The sequence below is a fragment of the Mycetomoellerius zeteki genome, unplaced genomic scaffold (assembly GCF_001594055.1).
Source record: "Mycetomoellerius zeteki isolate Tzet28-1 unplaced genomic scaffold, Tzet1.0 scaffold96, whole genome shotgun sequence".
NCBI lineage: Eukaryota > Metazoa > Arthropoda > Insecta > Hymenoptera > Formicidae > Mycetomoellerius > Mycetomoellerius zeteki.
This window is the reverse complement of record NW_017257999.1, coordinates 190,942-210,528: the sequence shown is the minus strand read 5'-3', so window position 1 is coordinate 210,528 and position 19,587 is coordinate 190,942. Positions and strand designations below refer to the sequence as shown.

The 19,587-nt window shown below is 32.3% G+C and overlaps 1 protein-coding gene across 1 annotated transcript in view; it reads left to right on the top strand.

Moving 5' to 3' along the window:
• The window catches only part of RhoGEF3 (Rho guanine nucleotide exchange factor 3), a 203,627-nt gene that overhangs the window by 85,937 nt on the left and 98,103 nt on the right, over positions 1-19,587 (top strand). The window contains exons 2-4 of the mRNA XM_018460695.1: positions 15,340-15,511; positions 16,133-16,394; positions 18,120-18,418. Coding sequence (XP_018316197.1) covers positions 15,375-15,511; positions 16,133-16,394; positions 18,120-18,418 — 698 coding nt within the window. The 5' untranslated portion in view covers positions 15,340-15,374. The remainder of the gene's footprint in view (positions 1-15,339; positions 15,512-16,132; positions 16,395-18,119; positions 18,419-19,587) is intronic.

Sequence of the window (19,587 nt, the reverse complement as noted above, 5' to 3'; positions counted from 1 at the left end):
TTATACAAACGGTGCGCCGCATCATGACGACAAAGTTGCGTGGAATTCACGCGGTAGTCGATGCGGCACGCGCAGTCGGATTTCGCGTTCGGAACGTGCTGTTGACACGTTTGATAAGAACACTTTTCGCCTATTGAGAGCGAATAAAGGCCTGCACTCTGCAACTGGCGTTTATGCGCTGGGCCGATAAATTCGAGCGCGTCATTTCTTTCTGCTCGTGTCCTACACGCTCTCGTTTACGTCAAAATAATGATGCAGTTGCATAACGCCCGATGCTTTACGCATACAAGTCTGTTCTCTCGTGCAAATCAAGTTTTTCTTTTCGTGCGACGAGAAAAAGGCGTCAGTTCAAACATAATTTCAGTCTGTTCAATCGTCTAAATTTTGTTCGTTTGATTGAATTTTACACGTACGAAGAATCACGATTCTTTAAATCATGAAATTAATTATAAAAGTTATAAAAGTTCAAATATAGTCTCGGCTAGTTCTTTATTTAAAAAATAATATATTATTGTGCAACAATAAAATTAGATTTAATGCAACAATAAAGTTAGATTTAATTAAAATGTCAATCAACGAAATCAGGAAGATATAATTTATCGAGGTATTTAATAAAATTAATAGTATTTTATAGTGTTTTGTGTTAATGCAAAGTAGTTGCGAGATAATTTTTTTAAATTAAAATTGGTACATCTAATTTGGTAATGGGGCAGTTACAGTTACACTGAACAAATATATGTATTTTGTTTTTTTATTATTTCTTCTATGATTGTGCTTCTTATAAATGTAAGTTTACACAACTACTATTTTTATTAGATCGTCTAAAGGAATAAAATCACGAATAAGACAATAAATTAGCATCAGAAAGCGTTAAATTTTATGTGTATCGTTATTCGATTATGTTACAATAGCTGTGCCAGTCTAATAGTATATTAATATACATATATGAATATACATATAATATACATATATGTTCTCCTTTAAATCTCCTTTAAATTCTTGCATGAGAGGTTAGTAATTCTTTGGTAGAGTTAAAAGTTGCGGTGTGAGAAGAGTGATGTGTTGATTATTAGCTTCGACATTTTCCATAAATTCCTAAAAACTGCAGTTTTATCACAGTTACTCTTTATAAATTCTCTTTAGTTAATATACATCTTACAACGTTTATGCAGTTATGATAACTGAGTATATACAAGTTAAGATAATATTATGAATTATTATTACAAATTTGATTCTTCGCCGACATATTGAACGTACGTATTTATGTACAGTTGATTTTTTGATTATGAACTCTGGTAGATAAATTTAAATAAGTAAAATACATACAATCCAACTTCTCTAATAGTAAAAACTCACTTATATAATATAAGTAAGAACTCATTGTTGAAGCAAAGTATATAAGAATTTTTTTCAGTTTTTTGTACAGTTTGAAGTGATATAAACATCTGCACTGAGGTTTGAAGTTTGCCCCAGTTTGCTAACGAAGGGTGAAAATTTCATATTGTCGACGAAAGCAATTAAATAATAGACAATAATTTGTTTTTTTTTTGTATTTATTCTCTTTCTTCTTTTTTGTGATTTGTTAATTTATTATTAATTTTATACTATTTATGTATAGCAATTCAAGTACAGTTAATTAAATAAGTAATAAAAGGGGGCAATTAGCTTGACACAATGTTAGTGCTATTAAAACAATTGTATTTGAAATTAAAAATACTGTGCAGACGTGTTGGTTTACATTAAACAATCTTCAGTGGATATGACAAATTTATACTAAAAACATAAATATGTGTCGTAATCGCTGGTCAATCCCTATAAGGAGATCGCTCAATCGGATAAATGCATATCGCTCAATCGGATAAATGCATATCGCTCAATCGGATAAATGCATATTGCTCAATCTATACGGGATGCAGGAACTGTGAAAGCAATTAAGTACTTCTGATTTGTCCGCAGAAAGAGTTTAATTAAGAATTTAATTAATTTTTTTTTTTTGCTAATCTTTTCGCAGTGCAATTATTTATACATTTATTATACAAATTTATATGTATACATCATGGGCGTCCACAGACAGGGGCAAGATGGGGCATTTGCCCTCCCCCCCCCTGGTCGAGAGATGCGTGTTGAATAAAAACGCATATTGGGGTTAAAATTTAAAAATACAAAAATACCCTGGTGAAAAAATTTCACTGAAAGTATTTTATATTTTGGAACATTTTTGCGAAATTGCTGAAATTTCACTGAAAGTGAATTTTTCAACTAACATGTTGAAAAATCGCTGAAATTTCTCTGAAATTTTTACTGAAATTTGTCTGAAATTTTATTAAAATTTTGCTGAAAATGAATTTTTCAACTAAAAATCATTAAAATTAAACTGAAATTCTTCTAAAATGCTGAAATTTTGCTGAAAATCTAAAAATCGCTGAAATTAAATTGAAATTTTTCTAAAATGCTGAAATTTTGCTGAAAAATGTTCCAAAACGTAAAATAATTTCAGCGAAATTTTTCCATCAGGGTACAAAAAAAAAATTTTTAACAAAAATCGAAATACTTCCTCGATATACACCTACCGTGTCGTGGTGAGGAAGATTTTAGAGAGAGAGAGAGAGAGAGAGAGAGAGAGAGAGAGAGAACGATTTATAAACGAGTACGGGAATAGCATGCTGTTAAATATGCTCTTATAAGTGCGAACACGTTTTCTTGCGGACAAACTTTAGGACATACCACAAGTAGTTTGAAGGAAGAGGAAAAGAGAGGAAGTGCGAGAGAGAGAGGGGGGGGGAGAGTGTTCGACAACACCTGCCAGAAACTGATATCTTATGCGAGGACTTTGTGGTAGACTTATGGGTACTTACAGGAAGATACTTGCACGACTGAGAGATACCTGTGATCTGGTGGTGTATGTGGTGTGCGTATGTTACTTTTAGTTATTTACCATAAATTATGCAAAAAGAAATTGATGTAGTGTAGGCCGTGATACCTATGTTAATGCATCACGTAGAAAGCTCATCGAAAACATCGTGTTTTCTAAAAATAAGTAGCATTATTATTAATCTACACAGCCAATCAAAACATTTTTTTTATCCTTAGGAAGGCTATTGTAAATAAGTTTTTCAAAAATTATCATTATATTCAGCAAATGTGACTATTTTGTGTATTTATTCGATAAATCTCTTTCAAAAGCTCGTATCTTGCGCAGTCTGTAAACAGCGTAGATTATTGCATTAGCAGAGGCGTAATATCGTTTTGTAAGTCAAGCGTATCGTTTGCTGTTATTTCTGTTAATGCATTATCATTTCGAATGCATTAACGGTAAACGGGTGTTACGGTTCGTTAAATATATTAGTTCGAGTGGAAAGTGACGAAACGTAGTTGTCCCTATCCCGAGCCTGTTCTTGAAGCTAGCCGTCGTATCATTTCAACCAAACCGTTGAACTCCAGAAACTGTAAATTTGTTTCGCAAGTTCGCTCGTTCCTACATACCTCCGACGCTCGAACCAAAGTTTTCCTCCATTTCCTCCATGTTCCGATCGTGATCGACGTATTACTTTTAGCCATACTTCGCTGTTTCTTATATCTCCGATAAAGTCGAGTGTGTTTCTTTTCTTCCAAGAGTAGTATAAGATACTCGTGGGGATAAATGTTGAGTAACTCCAACAAATCGATTAATGTCTTTGTTATTTCTCTAATATTTTTCCTAAATAATAAATAACGGTTACGAAGAAAAAGAAATTTGGATTTAAAATAAAGAAAGCATAAAAGAAGATATGAGGAGATATTATATAAAATAAAATAAAAATATTAAATTACATTTTGTAAAAATTATTTTGAAACGTTAAAATTAAATAATTAACGCATAAAATAGAGATATATAGTTTTTATTTGAATTTGAACATAACGCAAACGAAAGTAAATACTACAATAAACTTTTTCATTAAATTGTACAACCTGTTTGTGTACATTAAGCTCAAAAAATTGTAATTTAATTTTTTTTTGTCATTTTTTATTAAAATGCTTTTGTTTATAATAGATATAAATATAAGAAAAATATTAAGCGTGAAGCTTTTTTTTTATCTTTACTACAACTGCAATATTTTTTTCATTTATTCTCTAAGAAGAACATGTCTGCATAAAATAATAAAAATATGTATATCATTGGTTGTTATATTCAACAAAGATATTTTACTAAAATTAAAGATAACAAAAATTTAGTTTTCATGGACATTTCCTTTAAATTCCTAATTTAATATCAATATTAATTATAATATATAATATTTTCTATTCAAATATACAAAAAAGTTATTATTGAAAATCCATTCTCGGTCGAATATAGGTATATAACACAATTTATATAATATACAATCAATTATTTTTATAGAAAAATCGAAGCACTAGTGAACTCTAAATAGTAAAATATTGTCACAATATATAATACTATATCGTATTCTAAATCTAGCTGATCTAAAATCAAGCGATGTCTGGACTTTTACTTGAAGGTCGATCTCTACAAAACCTAAAGGACATGCTCCACTTTACTGCATAGTTTGGTCGACCATACTCCATTACCCAAGATAAGAAACTTATTGCCCTTGAGCGTTTTCGACAACAGAATTATTTCTAGAAAAGATCGCCGAGTTTCTAATCGAGTTCAAAATTTGAAACGCACAAGTTAAAATAAACTCTTTGTTTGCATTAGCTCAAGTTTTATAGAAATTAAAATGAATAGGTATATTTATTTGGCAAAATATTTTATAAAGAATTTATTATATTAGATAGATTATATTCATTAAATATATCATATTAAATATTGTATAGAGTTTATTCATTAGACATATAATGAAATTTATTTTAATGATATCATTTGTGCATACAGAATTTTTTGCAAGCGTATTATTATGTGCAATATAATTGCAATTAACGTCAAAAATATTAATATTCTTCTTTCGTGTCTGATGGATAAGTTTGAAGTATCTAGATATTATATCTTGATCTTATGTTCGTTCTACGGGGAAATCACTTGTGAAATTGCATAACCGACTTGTATCTAATCTTTGGTTTGCTAAAGTTAGTTACGAATGGGATAAGTCGGATTATACAGTTAATTACTTGCCTAAAAAAAGAATTAGCAATTGTGATTAACGTATGTATAATGCATTATCTGCAAAACAATACATTTTCGCGGAAAAAATTGCGCAAGTGGGATTTAATCAATTAGTTGCGCAATTGATATCTCTTAAGTCCCGACATGCATCAATAATTATTTCGGCTATAATACGCAACATCATCGAGCATTAATATTTATATAATAACCAATATATAATTAATTTTGCTGTTTATTAATCAGTAATTATTCATATCTTTCAACAATCAATAAAGATTTGCAGCAACAAGCAAAATGATGAAAACTTGATATTCGGTAAAAAATTTTTAATATAAGAACGTATAAAATATATGTACATTATGTAATTTATAATTATATGTAGGATATAGTCTACATATATTTTTTCTATCTCTTCTATAATTTTTATTTGTATATATAAGAAAAATAATAAGAAAAAAAAATAAAAAATGATTAAAAAGATAATTTTCGCATTGTTTATTTTAAAAAAAAGTTAAGTTAGAAGAAATGAGAAAAAATGTCCATATATAATTTTATATATAAATATAATAATCGTATAGAGAGAGAGAAGTATATAGAGGAAGCCCGGGCAATGTGGATGTGTTAAGGTTTGGGAAGAAAAATGATAGTTAAAATTAAGATCAGAAACCTTTTATTCTCATAACTTCATTATGGAACCAACTTTGAAATAAAATAAGAATAAATTTAAAAAATTGAACATTTAAATGTCTTTTTAGTCAAAACGTAAAAAAAGAGAAACTATCCGCTTTGCCCGATCCCCCTGGGCAAAGTTGATGGGTCACTCGAGCAATGAGAATGGAATTTAAAAAATCAAAATCAGTGTCGGCAGTCATCACCAAAGTAACTGCCAAATCCTCTGACACTGACTGCACTGAATCCAGTCTTCGGATAATGAATCGGTGTATTTTTCAGAACACACATCATACTGCATTGTGAAAAAAAAATAAAAGTGATATGTAAACAATCATGTGCCTTTCGTTCACTGATCGTCTGTCCCTCCGCCTCTCTTCCCGATATTTTCAGTGCAATCACCGAGTAAAGAAGATGGACCATTCGCTTCGCCCTTATTTATTTTGCCCAAAGAACCTACTTGGCGTTAATTTGGAAAGATTAAAATAAGTTTAAGCAACAAATAAAAAATTTTAACCTCGAATACACATTTAAAGACAGAGAATTCTTATAAACAATCATTCACACTATTTAGAAACAATTACTGCTTATAATTAAGCTTAGCGAAAATCGCAAGAAAACACAATTTCTTTTATTTCTCTATCAAAGACAAACGAGCGCAATCATATGTTGTTTCGCACTTTCATGGCATTGCCGATTATTCCTTCAACAGTTAGAGATTCATAGCATTATCTCAGATAGATAAGCGGAAATAAAAAATATTCGCTTTGCCCAGGGTTCGTTTTGCCCGGGTTTCCCCTATGTATAATTATATAATCATATACATAATATTATACATACAATATTATATAATGTAATAGCAATTTTTATAAGGAAAAACAATGCGAAAATTATTTTTCTAAAAATATTTTTCAATTATTTTTTTAATTATTTTATATATATACATGTATTTTTATATCAAACATTTTTCATCGTAGTACCAACGAAGATAACACGTAAAAATAATTTTCGCAAATTAATTTAAAGTGATAAATTAGTATTCTAAACCAACGTCACTCAACAAAGAGTTGAGCTGGTATCATACACGGTGATAGTAGCTTAAAATTTCTGCTATCAAGGACTACCGTCAGTTCTTGGAAAGCTTTTTGAAAGTTCTGAAAATCCGACGTAATTTGATGGTAGCCAAGCTTGAAGAGCTTTCACGTTATCCACCACGTCCTCACAATTACGTCACTCTCTCCTTCACTGTCTTTCTCTTCTCTCTTTTCGTAAGCGCAGATAACTACGTTCTGTTGACTTAACGTCACTGCCATTGCATTTATCCACCTACATGTACGAGAGCCGTCAAATATATTTCTTGTATGATCGTACGTACATGTCACACAATCCTGAACGTTCGTATAAACAATATGATTATAGGAATGTATAAAAGAAAAACTTATCTGTTACATCATTTACTGCAAAATACTAGGAAAAATTGTATTGAGACGAGAATTGTATTTAAAAAAAAAATACATGGAGGCACACAAAAATTTTATAAAATTTTCTTTCCTACCATTTTTTTAATGGAATGTAATTAAATATTGAAATCAACAAAACAAAAAGAATTTAGCGTAATTTCTGTGAAAATAGGTTTCCTTCGTTTAATCCCATAGAATTATGCTTGCAATTATCTAACGTAATGTTTATTATCCAAGAATATCCATTCGCCGTCTCATTAACGTTTTATCGATCGTCACAATTACCTACCTGTATTATCTGCTGCACGTTGAATTCATTCGTTTCAGCCGATTAAATTTATAAAAAAAAATATAACAGTTTTTATATTATAATAGACTTTTTTGTACACAATTCAAAACATTTTCAAGATACCAATGTAAATAATTTTTATTAAAAATGTTACAGATTATTTTTAATATATATTACGATTATAAATACAATTATTATAGGTCAATTCTTGGCACGTTTCTCTATCAAACGCAAAGAAAATTTGTTCACCATGTTCTATGTGAATAGATATTAATTAATAATAAGATTGAAAGTCCGACAACCATATCGGCACGCAATTATAATTTCTGAAATTAATTTAAATGAATTTACAATAGTTCAACATCTTAACGTTCTGACCGTTATGGCGCTTCTTAATTTAAAGATATTAATTATATAAATTTTTTATGAAATAATTTATACGGAATCCTAAGCTTTTTTATTAAGTTACTTCTTTTATCTGTGTATAAAATAAAGGAAGAAATTATTTAAACGTTGTTTGTCATATTCATGATTTCTATGAAACATTTTCATTATAATTAAACAATTAATCAATTTTATTAATTAATTAAATGTGGCCGAGTGTTTATTTTCAATTAACGTGCTCTGCTTTCGGGTTGTTGATCTTCTGTGTCAAGCTTTAGTTATAAATTGCGATATGGGGATTAAAGAGAAATCAAATAATATTATGAAGTTATATTAAAGTAATATGCAAATATCGGATATCGTTCGTAATAACGAAAATCTAAGGTACTTTATAGATATGAATGCTGCGACTCATCTTCAACTTACTGTGACATTCCAACGCCTGTGGAGAGATATTCCGTTATATTCGCAAATTGTCATGACTCTTATATCGCAGGCGCGAAGTGAGATTTTATTCAATATGAATTTTATGACTAATGTATTTTTAATTAATTTAATCCTATCAAAAGGAATAGTACAAACAAATTAACCTTTTTTATTTCAATAATTTATTTTGAATATTATCTAGAGAGAGATTTATAGATTTTATATATTATATTTTCTATTGAATTATATGTATAATATATGTCATATTTCCTCCCGGTGTTTCAATTTGTCTAGTAATCAATAGTCGCAAACATTTACGTGACGCTCATAAATTTTCTCCGCTATTCCTTCAATACTATCTTTTTACTAACGATTCACGCTCTCCCGCACAAGTTGGCAGTGATCCTGGAACATATGTCCAACAAATCTGGACTCATATTATGTGAGTACGTGATTCTATCCACTGCTAGGACAGAAGTCCTGAACGATAAAACTAGAAATATAGAATGCCGTTTATTAAACCGGGAGTCCTTCTAAAGCTCGTCACGTATTAATCTTTCTCCTCATGTGTCGCGCAATTTCCACCTCTTCATTGAAAATCCTACGCGGATTAGGAATGCTCAAAATGAAATGTTTTCGTTTCATTCCATTACTTCTGGATGAAATCTCGAGAAGAAAAATTGCTTTTACAAATAATGAAATATCAGATAAATTCGCAAATTCATTATAATTCTACGGAAGCAAAATCCATTTGAGATTAAATAAAGAATAATCATTTCAATATCTGCTTGCGTCAACAGGGATTAATTCAGGAAAATTTATCTATATCTACGACAGTTTATTGCGACATATTTGCTAAAAAAAAATTCAGTTCTAAGAGTTTACTGAAGAATTTATAGATAAAAACGTAAGAAGAAATGAGGATACTGAGTTAATTCTTTGTTATTTTTATTCTTTTAATTATTATATATTTTTATTTGTGTTTCTATATATTATTTTTTATTTCAGAAATACATATTATGTAAAACTCTTGACAAGTATTAAATTTTTTTTATAAATCAAATAAATAAAGAATGAGCCAAGTATGTTTAATTGCTTTTGTATATTTATATTACTATTTACAATATTTTTTATGTTGTATGTCGATTAGATAATATATTTTATAGTAGTAAATGGCTGTGTTCAACAGAGAAAGCAGCTTTGCAAGTTATAAAGTTCTTACGATTGGTTCTTAGCTTTAATTTTTTATGAATCTAAATGTATAAACCAATTATATTGAAGAATTTTACAACAGTTGCAAAGCTGCTTTCCATTTATCAATTAGAATATATAATCGTTTTCTTGTTAAATCATATTTTAAGATCAAAAGTTAATTTTAAAAAAAATTATTTTTTGTAGTCAAAATATTCATTTTCAATAAAAAGTTTTTAAAAATTAATTTTTTATTTTCTTAAAATATGACTTGACTAGAAAACCATATAACTATATTTTAATTAATAAATGACTGTTATAAGCATATTGATCGACATACAATGGGTGCCTCCAGAAGCGCGACCGCTCACTGAGCGCTCAGTGTATCTGATTGGCATATTCCATCAGATCTAAAAATATAGACCAAACAGATACAAGAGCTCACTGAGCGCTCAGTGAGCGGTCGTGCTTCTGGACTCACCCAATATCAGAATTCTAGATTCAAACTCTGATTGAGGTGATATTTTTCGCATTTCGTATTTTAAAATACTTACCTATTAGCATCATTATTAAATTAGCGATTAATGTAATTTGTGATGTTATTTCCAACTTCAGTTTATGATTGCATTTTAAGTCACATAAATCGAATCAGGGTGCAGTTATAGAACTAAAAAAATGTATTTGCAAATTTGCAAATAAATATTATTAATTAAAATATTACAAATCATAAGGCTAGAGAGTACAGCGCGATAATTATCGTGTATAAATTTCAACTTATGTATTTATATTTTAAATGTTTTTACAAGCTTAACCCGAAGCTTTCAGTCATATTTAAAACGTTCAGTTTAAGCTTGTAAAAAGATCTAAAATATAACTTATATATAATACCTAAAAGTCAAAAAGTTTGTCCGCAATAATTACCGCGCTGTACTCTCGTAGCTTTGTGATTGGTAATATTTTAATTTTGATTTCAAGAGTTTTTTAATATTGTTATTATATATTTAAATATTATTATGCACCAAGATTCGTTTCGACCAAAAATATAAGGATTTTTCTCTTATGACTTTTGATTCTCTTATGGTCTTTTGATTTATATTTATGGGTATATATTTTCATTCTATTCTTTCCATTTATAATTATCAGAAAATATTGCAAATAACAATATAGCGGCGATACAAAGGCGATTAAACTATATTTACGTAATCAAGTATTCTCATTCTTCCCAATGTGATAAAACGGTTCTACATGAACATAAGGAACTAAGTATGTAAATCAAATAGCATTATTACCACAGAAAAGATTAAGGGTCGAAACATTCGCATTGTCAAAAAACGTACGAGTTCGTGGTAAAAATCCCCTTCCGCCAGCGAGATTTCGCCCTCTCATTTTTCTTATTTTCTTTCGCGAGGTACGCAGCCATAAATTTCGATTGGAGAACTCGCGGTGCACCTCGTGCTCGTTTTAAAGAAGGCTGCAACGTGCGCGCGTGTTTGCGCCCTCGTAAATCCTAATCAGAACTCGCAATTTATAGGGTGGGTTACGTGCGCTGCTCGTCTCGAAATTCGCTGTCCAAATGCACGCAAATCCGATCATCCTTCCGACGAGTAATCGCTTGCGCGCGCGCGCACAATTTGCTCTTCGATTTGGCGTCGCTCCCGCGTTATGTGCTCTGTGCTTTTTCTCGCCGTCGCCAATGATAATAACTTGAAACGAATGATACTTTTATGGGCTACAAATTACATTTCGAATCATCATGATTCCTCGAACGAAAATCCCGCAAAGTGGAACTAACGACGCGCCAATGACACGTCGTCCGATTTTTAAAAATTATGGGTGGCACGTACGTGTATATGTTACTCTAAATTACAGAGAAAAGTGTTCCATTTGACATGACTCCGAATAAATCGAATGGAAACAGTGGCTTCCCGAAATTTACGCTATGTTGATCTATAAACGCGTTACATATGTCGGATCTTCTTAAAGACCGATCGACCTTTAAAATCCTTGTCTATTATCCTGGCATTTTCCACGTCACAACGTGGCTAAGTCCGTGCAGGAAAAATCGTTGAATTTCAGTAAATGGAGTACTGGATGTGTCAGCGAGAAAACCCTCGCCACAGGGAAAACGAGCTTTTCATTGAGCCCGAATTGAACCAAAATACAGATTACGCGTCAACGTTACTGCAAGTTGCAAAAGAGAATGGTGATTCTTAATAGAATCGGAAAACGATTTGTAACAGAGGAAGTAAAATCGTCATTTAAGGCGCGTCCAGTATCAAGATTAGTGAATTTAATTTGATCGATCGATTAAGGCGATTCTAAAGTTATGTATTTTACTCACTAAACGCAACAATTACTTTTGCTTTTTTTTACAGATTGAAAAATCTTTTTCCAGAATTAAGGTATATGTGTCTGTGAGGAGTTTATACCGAGAACGGAAAAAATTTTGAAATTGAGAGTTTTACCATTTTTTGGTCCAATATGGCATTTAGAGCTCAATGTTATCAACATAGTGATAACATCTGCTTGATATAAAAGTTTTGTAATCTGTGCTTACGAAATTGTAGTCTGCAAACTAGCAGTTTACATGAACAAACACCGTTCTTAGAATTAGACTTAGACATTTGACAAACATGCGATGTAATAGTGATATTCCAATGACATGTAAATCGTATGTATGTAAGTTCGTTTGAGTCAATAAAATGACTTTAGGATTTCCTTAAGAGGAAAAAATTGTCGGTCGTAGACGTTCACTCGAATGCGAACTGCGGCAAAGATTGATGAATCTCAAAATGTAATTCAAGATAGAGATTCTTGCAGGGGTGACGAAGCAAAATTTTTTAATGTATGGAGTTCCTGGGGATAGGTTGATGGAGGAAAAGAAAGGAATAAATATATATTTCCTCATAAATACCTTTTCTACATGGCAAAAGTTATAGCTGCTCTGATTTTATTTTTTTTAATGAAATTATTGTACACTGAACGCGATGAATCATGAGCGACGAGATATCCAATGAGAGCTCGCTTTACATCATCACGTGCAAAAACGCAGAGCTGTCATTGAATATCACTCATTGCTCATCGCGCTCAGTGTGCAATAGACATATTGGAAAGGTATAGGCTCTTTAGGGTAGAAGCCTGTCACAAAAGTCCCGACCAAATATCACATGAGTATGGAATTCAATGTATGCACGGAAAAAAAAGTAGCTGTTGTAACTAAAAATTGCATGTGATAATTAAATGGCAGGTGTAAAATGTGGACAGCTAAAATCGATATTGTAGCTAATGTCTTAGCTGTGATATCTATATTATAGCAACAACAGTAAACCATTTCACTGTGTAGTTTATAAATTTATAGTTACAGCAGCAAATATATTATAACAAACTAAGATTAGCTGCGGCACAGAAAATTTTTTTTTCTGTGTGGAATTACATACACTGAATATTTATAAGTAGGAATGCCCCTTACCATTCATTTTGGTTCCGCCGCCCATGGATTCTTGGCTTCTTCCAGAGTGTCTTTGATTAAAAGAAAATCCGATGATCCTGGAACACTGTATGTTTTCTCATTATGATATAATTTTTTTAGGAAAATCTAATGTTTATTCGTTTCTCCACCCTGCATATAAAAAACGCCAAACAATCCAATGAAAATTAAAACAATGGGGAACAAACATTTGAAATATTCACTTCGTCAGTTAATTTCGGCCGATATTAAATTTTCCGGCATGCATATTGTTGCTTTTGCGGCTAACTATTCATGACCGCCGAACTTTCTTCGATAATCGATATTTTAATGCGCTCTGTTAAAACTACTGCTAGGAGTGACATTATTGAAAAAAATAAAAACGAAAAATAGGAAGGATATTCATCAGTTTGTCTTCGACTATTTACCCATTTATCGCGTTCACGCGCGGGATTGCTATTTGTTACAAAAGTTTGCGCCGAGATTAAAAACAATTAATTATTATAAGTAGTACCTTCATGGAGGAAATTTTGAAAAAATTATTTATAAGTTTACACTGAAATATTTAAAACCTGAGAAGCCAAAGGCATGCAATTTTAATAATATTCCAGATAGCACAGAGAGTCCGAAAAGAATTTTTGTTGACTCCCTATTTACGAAATGAATTCCTGTTTTGTCTCATATATAATATTTTGTTCTAAAAATATTCGTGTGAGTCTCAAAAGAATTCATTTTTATGTCACTTATGGCAATTGTGAGCTCTTTTTCAGATGTAAAAGAGTTTCAGGTGTATTTTTTTCTAATTTTTTTCTATTTTTAAATTTTATATAAAAATAAGTTATATTTAATTTTTATGTAAATTAAATACTAATTTTATTAAATATAACATACATATAAATATGCATATATATTTGTATATATTATATTTAAAAATTTTTTTCAGTGTGTGTTCATTTCAAATAGATTATGCTAATTTATAAAGAACTTAAGAAGGTAAATAATTTTCGAGTTCAAATGAATCAATTGTGCTGTGTGGGATTTTAAATTTAGATTGTGACACTTTTTGGGGAAATTTTCACTTTCCTCAATTCTCAATTAGAAATTCTCTGATAATTATTTACAAGTTACGTCGAAGTATCCGAAAGCCTAGGTATGCTTTTAATGGCATTTTAGAATTGCAATAGACATCTTGTTCTTTTTTTAAACGATCATTTTTCTTGACATTTTCCTCAATTAGAAAATTTTTGAACGAAAATATCGAATAAACAAGATATTAGCCTTATGATACACGTTGGAACTAAAAATATTTTGCTTGGGAAAAAAGTATCATTCCTTAGGAGAAACATGAATTCATACACATTTTACATACGCGATAAGGAATCGCCAAGTTTTCGAGAGGTGAGAAGAAAGAGAACGCTTTTAAAGGTGCGCAACTGGCAGGCAGACGGCGGAGGACAACAGCATTTTTCTCCTGTCTGCAGTTATATATCTGCCTTCTCTTCTTGCATCAAAATGAGATAAAAGAGAGAAGACGAGTCGAAAAGCAGCACAAGCAGTGTATGCTCGTGGTAAATTCCTCTTCTCTAACCGATCTGAAAGAGTGATTAAAAACAAGTTTACGCTTTTGCAAATCTCGTAAAAATGCACTGTAAGCAAGACTTACTTTATTAAACTGTTTGTTGTTGTGAACATTATGGAAATTTAAATTAATATGTTACAACGAATATGCTTTTTCTACACATGTTGAACTTTGCCATCACAAATACCTTTTTACATCTCATATAAACTTTTCTAACTTTTATTATTATCGTATGCCACGGTGATCAAATTGGTAAGATGCCTACGCGGGATGAGAGAGATCCAGGTTTAATTCTGGTTGAGATGATATTTTTCGCAATAATTTCTCTACCAGTGTTTCAAAGATATAACATCAGTAATATTAAAATGTTTGTAATATAAAATGCTTGTATAATAATTTGTAATATTAAAATGCTTGTCAACTTAATTTATGATATTGTGTACTCTAGCTTCAGTTTAGAACTGTGTTTTAAGACCGACAAATAATTGGCGCGCAATTTACTTTAACAGAAAATTATAAAAAAACTCATACAAATATATTATTAAACACCAAGACTTGCTTTGACTGAATACGGCCTTTATCATTTATTTATATTTTTCAACTTTATTACAATTTTTTAAGAACCCATTCTGAGAAGTATTTTTTTTTGTCTTCACGACAATAAAGCAATTATTTATTAATGCCGTGCGAAAAATATAATTGCGGTGTATGAAGATATCAAAGGACATAAGTAAACCTTAAGTGAATTCATGTTTCTTTTCTTGGGTAATCCAGGATGCAGGAGCAAGATTCCAGGTGCACAGGATAGAATGAATCGTCGGGAGGACCCGCTGTTACGGCAGCATCGCAGCCGTTTGCTGCAATTGGCCGAGGCGACAAACATCAAGCCTGGTCGTGGCAGCGGGAAGAGACGCGGACAAAGACAGTCACATGGTTTCGGGCCCAGGTTAGTTTAAAAGTTTACAAATTTATGTCGAGAATTCATTATAATTAAATAAGTAAAGGATTAAAATCCGTTTATGGAATAATTTATACCTTAAGGTATTTACTTGAACTTTCTCGGACTTTTACACATCTTTCGATCCATCTATAGTCATAATATAAGGTAATTGGTTAATAAACCAAATAAGATGGATGTTAATTTTTTTAAATAATTATAATTATATTTTCATTTAATAAATAAATCACATTTTTTAATTGATGATCATATTTATTAATTGACAAATATAATTATGATATATATTATTATACATCGAAAAAATACTTAATTTCAATAAATACTTGTTTGAATAGTTCTAAGTAAAAATTTATTAAATATAAACATATATTTATTTACTGTAAATACATATTTACTATTCAAAGAAATGTGTATTAAAATCATAATTTCTTTTTCAGTGTAATTATTTAAAAAACTAACACCATCTTGCTAGTTTATTAGCCTATTAACTTATCACATTATTATTATTAATACGAATCTAGTAAAATTAATTTCATATGCAGTCGTCTTATCATCATTGACAACAGTAATCACATAACGAAAATTGGCATTATGCATGGATTGTTGCAGTAATGGTGGACCCAGCCGCGTGACGCTCCAGGATATCGTCAGGAATGATCCTGGATATACGCCGAACATCGAGCACTTAGTGTTTCCGGAGCGCAAGAGCAGCAATCCGAATTTGGCAGGCGTTGTCGATGGCGCGCCGCCAAATAAATCCAAGTCAAATGCGGGCTCAGGAAGATCCAGACTCGCCGAGGTCTTCGCTCGGCATTACGCAAGAGGATCCTCGCAAGACTCGTCCGTTACGTCCAGAAAAAATCACGTGAACGTACGTAATCTTGAGACATAATCGACCGAATTTAAATAATCTGTTTTATATTGATCTAACACATTGTTGCTCTTTTGTCGTTATTTAAGTTATGGTCCACTTGATGATACAAATTCGAAGCATTTTTTAATTGGTAAATTAGTAAAATTCTTTCTCTCGATTAGTCAATCAAATGTTTCAAAGCACTTTACTGTAACGTCAAGTGGACCGTATCCTTAATCTCATTGTGACGAAAATATAATCGAAAAATTTGAATTCTTAATCTCTACACAGAGAAAAATATTTGGTTGAATTAACTGAAATTCTAGTAGAAAATAAAGATTCCAGAATTCTGATTAAATCTATTAGATTTCTGGTTATATCTACTAGAATTCTAGTTAGATTAATCTTAATATAAATCTTAACCAACATTCTGGATCGTTTATTTTCCATCAGAATTTCAACTAATTCACCAAGTACTTTTCTCCGTGTATATTTTATAAAATCACTTGTCTGGGATGTGTTCCTGAACGTATTTCGATCGATTGCGATAGTGTATAAATGAATTGATAGACGGACGTTCTCAGGTGACACGTCAATGAGATATTGAGTGTGGAGTAATAAAAGTCAATAAAGTGACACAACGCACGTTCGAAGTTCGAGTTATCGCGACAGATCGCCCGTACGGACGAGTTCTCCTCTCAGGCAGGACGTACAAGAATAAAAATACTTTCTTCGACACGCGACGGAGTTGCGCCAACCCGCCGGTTGTTCGTACGTGCTTCGACCGTATTTGGAAGTAGAGACAGCCACACGGCTCCTCGTGCTCTTATGGCTACGCAAGTTTAGTCCGCGATCGACGTAACGATAATGGTGTCCTATAGCACAGGCCTCTTTGGCAATTGACACAATTTCATAACGATCATAGCGATAATGGTGCCCGTTAACGAGTCTTGTTAATAAGAGAAAACCGAAAACGGTCGAAAAAAAGAAAACTTTAATATTTATGACGTGATACGTGCGTTTCAAAGATTTTTTATTTATGCCCGTTTCTACCAATGTAAATTAATGTCGGTTTAATTCATTCTTCATCCTTTTGTAATTCTCAGAAAAAAATGATGAAGAGTTAACTGAACCGAGATTAAAATTGAACTACATTGATAGAAACGGAAATTTTTTGTAAAGAATATATTGGCAATTAAAAACGTGTTTTAAAATCACAGGAACATTAATTATTATTTAACAGCGATTTTTATGTATCTGAAGTTTTACCGCAATAATTAATTCTAAGACGATACACTAGATCTCTTGGATTCAAATAGTTACTTGTTAATTCTAAATGCACATTATAAAAATAAATTTTTTTTAAGAGAATGCCAGACATAATAAAATATAAAAAATTCAAGTCTTCGGTTAACGTGCATTTCTACTAATGCAGATTAACCTTAATCTCGATTTAACTTAGTTTTTAACTTTTTCCAATTCTTAGTTCCAGAAAAAAAATGAGAAGTAAGTTATATATAAAATCCGAGATTAAAGTTAATCTACATTAATAGGGAGACACGGTAATGTCTCGCGTAGAATTACCATAAATCGTAAAATAAATGTTTAAACAAGGAAAAATTCGAACAATTAATTGGAATTTTCGCCTGGTCTCTCAGATCGGTATGCGTAGTCCTCAGATTCAATCGCGTCCCACTGATTTTCTCTCTGCCCACGAAGAATGGCCTTGGATTTCGGTTACAGAGCACGTCGTTGGATAGTGGGAGCACGATAGGTCATCAGCCGGGGCCCGGCGGGCCCACGGTGGTGACGCGGAATGCCGGGCGCCGCTGGCTCTCGCAGAATTCGCAATCCTCGAGACAGCACTCGACCGAGGATGGGGTACGTGGGGGTAATGTGGGCGTCGGAGGGCCCGTTTCGACCTTGTCCTCGAGCCAGGCCTCCGGTCAGGCTGCGCCTCCTGCCCTGCCGCCGCGCAGAGTCAGTCCAGCCGCGGATACAAGCGAGATCACTAACGCGGGTCCTATCCCGCGTGTCGACAGGTAACGTCACGCGTTTTGTCTCTTTTTTATTTAAATTCGCCGCTTTGGAGAGTAGAGTCCTAATTGTTCCGTGAACTCCACAACCAGTAGTACTGCGCAGGGGAAGTTTTCAGCTTGGTAATCTCTGAAATATTAAAAATGATCAATTGAAAAATTTAGAAACATTGATTATGTGAATTTGGAAAGATTTGGGTGCATGGTTGTGCACAGTGAAATCGTACATGTGCAGTAAAATGGTGCAACTGCGTCTACCTGAGTCATTGAAGAAGACGTCCAGCACGGAATCTTACGAAGTTAGCGTGACTATCGCATAGGAACGATGGAAACAACTGAATCGTTATCCTGTTCATGCTTGTCCTTTCCGTCTAGATGCTAGATTCCCTCTAGATGCTAGTGTTTACATACGATGTAAGTTTCATGATGCCCAACGGACTACTGCAAGGACCACTCTCGCGCTACTTCTTCGTGCACTCGGACACTCGCCGTCGAGCGTGACCTGCTTACACGAGGGAATGTAAAATTCATCGTCAAATGCCGAATCTAGAATGATGTCCGTTCTCAAGGTCGATTGGCTGATTAATCTGTGAAAACAAGACTGGAGTTTTTTCAAGAACATCCTGCATGATAAACATGTTAAAAATACCAAATCTCGTGCGGTATAAAAAAAGATTTGTCTCTTTTATACGAGATATTTTTATTGATACTCAAAAATAAACCGAGCAAGAACAATTGCTGTTCTCGTACGAGTCAATTTTGATAGATAAAAAGTATGACGGATAAACGTATAGATGAAAAATGTTTCGCAATGTTCAATACAACGATTATACTGACACAAGCGTACGTGGCAGTGGATTAAAAGAGAGGGTGGTCACTCCATCTTGCCATCTTCTTGTTCAGACTGAAAGATCGCTCTATTTAAAGAGCAGTTCTATTTAAGACCTCACACTACTATCAAAGGAAGCAAACGACTCTACGTGTCATGTCGGTTAAGAGGTAAATATGATTAATTGAGGGCAGATATTCTCGTCCCAATCGATTTGCTCGGCGCATTTCGTAGCTCCATATCTGGAGCGATATCGACGAAAGGTTATTCGCAGCAAGTATCTGAAATACGCTTTGTCACCTAGTTTCACCATACGTTTTCCTGTCTTTAGCCCGAATTAATTAAT